A 5,200-nucleotide genomic window follows, 5' to 3' on the forward strand; every position below is an offset into this window, starting at 1 on the left:
CTCCCCTTGAAATTTTAAAACCTAAGCTTGACATTTTAGTATGTATGGATTTTAGGAAGAAAAAAAGATAATCATGAGACAAGATTACCCCTCCCTTTTAAAACCTAAGCTTGACATTTTAGTATGTTTAATTAGGTTGACATTTTATTTCAACAAAGGATCAGTTAGCTGATATTTTTACTAAACCTTTGTCGGGTTCGTGTTTTGCGTTTCTACGTAGCAAGCTCAATGTTACTATTCCTCAACCTTGTGCTTGAAGGGGAGTGTTAGGAATCTTGTAGTTGTGTTATGTTAAGACTCTCTCTTGTATTCCTATATTATCTTGTTCGGTTCATTGTGAATATTATTCCAGATTTCTAATCCTCATCAGAACTGAGTTTTCCTAGTGTTGTTTATATCTTCTATGTGACTAAAGTACTAAAGTCTATAGGCATAGGATATTTGAAAAAATCTCATTAGTGTAGATAAACATGCAGCATACTTTAAAAAAAATATTCATCTAAATAATATTATGGTCAAGTATATCTATAATATAAAATAGATACAAAATTACAAATTTCAAGTTGACATAAGGAGACTTTATCCTTGAAATGTAGTCTTATTCTAAATACTACATGCCTCTACCAAATTTGGATTTATGATGGCATTCTTCAAAAATGAATTGAAGAACTAAACAAACCTAAATCTCCAAGCAAAAAGAGCCACAAAAAACAAACACATGGTTTGTCTAAAAACTATGCCCCCTGGCCTTAAATAAAACATACAAAATTGATTGAATGAATAGATGAATGAAGATTTGGGGAGTTAGTTCAGAAGCACCAGTAGAGATCAAATTTGTCAGTTGGTTACTCTATCCATATATTTGCCTTAACTTGATGCAACTGGGATGTGAGTCCTGGGACTAGGCATCCCCATGTGTGCAATCCTAGGCGAAAGCCGGACCTTAGGGCTAGGCCGGGGTGATGGGACTGGACCATAGTTGATAAAGCCACCGTTTACCACTCGAGGTGACAGGTTAACCTGCTCGAGCGCCCTGAATTGCAGCTCGGTTGGGTAATCTCGAACGCACCCAATGCGTGGTCCCGTTCCAGTAGACCATTTCTTTGCCAAGCCATCGGACCCTTCATCGACTGTCTTGAATGAAAACGAGTCATCATCAACTGCACATCTCTGATACAATTAAGGCAAACAAAAATCGCATCAGCAATTTGTAGGTTGTTTCGTGAGAAAATCGCATAAACACATTTTAATTTAAAAGCATAAAATGAGTTCAACTTCTACCTTAACATTTGAGAGATCTACAAGGTGCTCTTTTAGGAAGCTAATGAATTCTTGGAAGTTCTCTTCTGTCGGATGATAGTGACCGCTGTATGGCCAAATTGCCTGCAAGAAAACCCGAAAGAAATTTGAGCGTCTTCACAAACCTCGAATGGTCCTCCAATAACATTCATTTCTATAACTCTATAAGTGAAATTTTTTTTAATTACCTCCAAAACGCCATGATGAGCAACTAGTCTCCCAGCAGCTGTGATAGCTGCACCAGCTAAAAAGCTCGAATGTTGAAACACGCCTTTCTTCTTTTGCCCCACGTATAACGTTCTTGAGGTGCTAAGGACGAAGATCCACTTTGAACCTTCTATCGTCTCCACGAAAATGCCACTTTGCTTGTACACAAGCCTCCCGTTTTCAATAATAACTTCATAAGACTCGCGCTCTTTCTGAAATATCAAGTGAAAATCAGAACCCACCATGGCATGAGTTATACAAACGTGGAGTACCATTTATATCGATCATTGTACACTTACGGGCCCAAGATATTGAATGCATTGATGATGCAACCTCGTCCTCGGGCACTTCTCGAGATTTATTTCTTTCCCATCTCCCACATCCAACCTTCATCAGATAAAACCACTAATTTGTAAGAAGATGGATTTGATTGTACGCTAACTTAAAGTATAGAGAAGTTATTAAAGCTGTAAAATCATCAATTTTCTAGTCAATAAGAAATCTCACCAGTAGAAGAAAGGTTGGGAGCTTTCACTTTGAAACCAAACATCATAGTAGAGGTGCAAATTGTGTCCATACCTATGTCGTGCATCGATCTGAGCATAATATAAGATATACACATTCGTTATGGATAGACTTTACACAGTAGCTTAAATTTTCTGGCAAAACATAACCAAATTTGGTCAAATTCTAATAGACATGAATAAACACGAGACTACTTACTGCTTCCAACCAATGTTGTAGGGCAAGCTTTTGAGCCTTCTCATCCTTAGACAACCCTTTTCCAACTTTTGCAGCTCTTGTGCGCGCTCTAGCCCATCGAGAAACAGCGCTTTCTGGCTTCTCGTCATTGAAGAACGAAACAGAACTTTGCTTCAAAACCGCAGAATCCAAGGCCTTCCACCTGAGTAATAAACCAAACAACCTTTAGCCAAACATAATAACCATGCCGGCTTACTCATCAACAAAGAACATCAGATCTAGTTATAGCTTTTGACGTAGTAGTAAGCGCTTGATCTAACAAGGGGTATGGTTTGAGTCCCAGCAATAACATTTAAGATTTGTTGGTGCTGGGAGGGAGAATTGTTGGGGAGAAGCCAGTAAAGGCCAAGTCTAGCACCCGGCGGCTGGGGGATTTTGGGCAGAGGCCAGTAAAGGCCAAGTCTAGCACCCGGTGGCTGGGGGTTTAGGGCAGAGGTCGGTAAAGGGCTTAAAAGGCCAAGTCCAGCACCCAGTGGTTGGGGGTTGTTGGGCGGAGGCTGGTAAAGGGCTTAAAAGACCAAATCTAGCACCCTATGGCCAAGTCCAGCACCGAGCGTCTCACCCGGTGGCTGGGGGTTATTGGGCATTGGCTGATAAAAGGCTTAAAAACCAAGTCGTCGAGCGCCCCACGTCTAAAAAATGTGTGTCGGTATAAGGAAATAGAGTTGCGTTTTCGCTACTAGCTATAGCTTTTGGCGCAGTAATAAGCGGTTGATCCTAACAAGATCGTTATTTCAGGATTGAGATAGAAGAAACATACCATAGCTCTTCAGCCACAACAGCACAATCTGCGAGGTTTCTTCGAGTCCTATAACTCTTGTACACTTTCTGGAGCTTGACCGCAGCTGCTTCAAGCTCACTAACAGGGCGAGGAGAAAACATGATGGATGGTTCTTGAAGGGAAGTAGGCGTTGGTGTTGGTTTCGCATTTTTAGCATTTGATGATCTTTCTATGTCCAGAACAAGATCCTTGAACGACAGGTTCCTCTCCAACATTAGTTTCGTAGGTTCAAAGCTCCTTAACCTTATCGAATTCTTTCTAATCATCTTTCCCGGCCCATTTGCACGGATTACCCCCTCTGAATCTATTCCTCTAAAGCTATCAGTTTTTACAGTCATTTCTCAGTTCTCCAGCACTATATTATAAATTACCTGCAGATTAAGAATAACAACTCCATGTAAATCAACTCTTCTTATGAAACCCAGAATGTGACAATATGATCATAACAATACTATCTATTTTTTTTCTCTCTAAAATTTCAAATTCAGAAGGTATATATATAACCCCAATCTCCAGAATTATCAGAAATTTGCAGAAAACACAGAAACACCAGAAATAAGAACAAAAGGGACAGAAAACAACCACCTTTTTTAAAAGCAATTCACAATTGAAAGTTGAAACCCAGAGCTAAACAAGGACAATTAAGCATAAATCTTGGATTTTCTTGGGCTAAAAGTGGAAGAATAAAAGCTTCCCAATAGTGAAAGACTGACCTGGAATTGAAAACCAGAGCTTTCAAAGCTTTTCTTGTTCCCTCAGGGAAAGATTTTCGGATTACAGACAACTGAACAACAAAGATTTTATGATATATGACTTTGAGTTTGCTTTGTGTGTATATATATATATACTCTGTATCAGGACAGGAAAAAAAAAATGAGGACTGTTGGGAAAACAACCTTTTAGAATTCCAAAAAGTCTAAACTGACCATAGACTACGCTTATTGGAGGTGGACTGGAAACTATTTACACCTGCTCTTTGAATTCTTCTACGAGCTTCAGTACTAAACTCTTTTATTTTCAGTTTTCAAAAAAAAAAAAAAAGAAAAAAAAAAGACTCTTTTATCTTTCCCTTTTTATTTTTACAGCTAGGTAAGTAAGTTAATATTCAATTTAGTCTTCAAATATAGTGTATTTCTCGATTTAGTTTTAAATAATTTCTTGTACGTAAGTAGATACTTGACTTCGATACTTTGTTAGAATTAAGGACTAAATCAAATATATATATATATATATATATATATATATATATATATATATATATATATATATATATATATCACTATCAGGAAGTTTGATTAGGTTTAATTGAAATTCTTTTATAATGAAATTCAACAACTATCAAAATTACATTGTTTGGTGGAATTACAATTCCCTCCTCGAGCACATGTTACTTCGACACCTGCAGCGGAGCAGATGTCTCGGAAAATCTGTATAAAAAGTAAATAAAAAATCCCTTTCCGCAACAACCTATACGGGTCTCGCGGAAGGCTAACCACTTTCAGAGTCACTGGAATCAGTCACATGTACAGGTGACTCGGAAAGTGTTTTTTGTACTAATAGGCTTCGACACTAATAGTGGAGGTCGATGCTTATATTATGTAGGATATGGATTCTAACTTCTATGGTATTGTGGTCCTAAATAGCAATGACAGTTTTGTTGCTGCTAGAAGTGGTCTTGTTCGTTGCTTAAACGATCCTCATCTAGCAGAGGCTATAGCTGTGAAGGAGGCTTTCTCTTGGATTCTTGAGCAAGGTTGGCGTAATATTGTGGTTCAGTCGGACTGCCAGATGGTGTGTAAGTTCCTTAATCATGATCTATCGGACTATTCTTATGCAAGTTGTGTGTTAAGTCATTGTCGATCCCTAAAACGACACTTTGAATCAGCGTCTATTAAGTATGTCAATCGATTAGCGAATAAGCTTGCTCATGCGTTAGCTAGAGCTGCAAGTTCACAGTCTAGTCATTTTAGTTGGCTTTCTTCCATTCCTTCTTGTATTGAACATTTAATTTTTTAAATTTAATGAAATTTGTTTCCTTTAAAAAAAAAATAGGTGGCACTGATTTCGATGGATAACTTAGAGTAACTCCAATTTTGTGATTATTTTTAGGTTATTTTTAGTCCATATAAAAAAGAGAAGAAGGAGAAAGAA

The 5,200-nt window shown here is 37.8% G+C and overlaps 1 protein-coding gene across 4 annotated transcripts; it reads right to left on the reverse strand.

Annotated features, from left to right (window-relative positions):
- Positions 1-481: 481 nt before the first annotated feature.
- On the reverse strand, positions 482-3,906 carry LOC109168951 (IQ domain-containing protein IQM5-like). 4 transcript variants are annotated; one of them, XM_019317818.1, is made up of 8 exons: positions 3,763-3,906; positions 3,029-3,420; positions 2,230-2,410; positions 2,014-2,102; positions 1,806-1,893; positions 1,488-1,718; positions 1,282-1,383; positions 482-1,170 (listed from the first exon to the last, which is right to left on the reverse strand). In XM_019317818.1, the coding sequence occupies exons 2-8, from the start codon at positions 3,385-3,387 to the stop codon at positions 868-870; spliced, it is 1,353 nt and encodes a 450-aa protein (XP_019173363.1). In that variant the 5' UTR covers positions 3,388-3,420; positions 3,763-3,906; the 3' UTR covers positions 482-867. The 4 variants fall into 4 exon arrangements, with proteins under 4 accessions (XP_019173363.1, XP_019173362.1, XP_019173361.1 ...); XM_019317817.1 differs by having other exon boundaries at positions 3,029-3,421; positions 3,755-3,906; XM_019317816.1 differs by having other exon boundaries at positions 3,029-3,435; positions 3,761-3,905.
- Positions 3,907-5,200: the final 1,294 nt, after the last annotated feature.

This window comes from Ipomoea nil, unplaced genomic scaffold (assembly GCF_001879475.1).
Source record: "Ipomoea nil cultivar Tokyo-kokei standard unplaced genomic scaffold, Asagao_1.1 scaffold3238, whole genome shotgun sequence".
In the NCBI taxonomy this organism is placed as follows: domain Eukaryota; kingdom Viridiplantae; phylum Streptophyta; class Magnoliopsida; order Solanales; family Convolvulaceae; genus Ipomoea; species Ipomoea nil.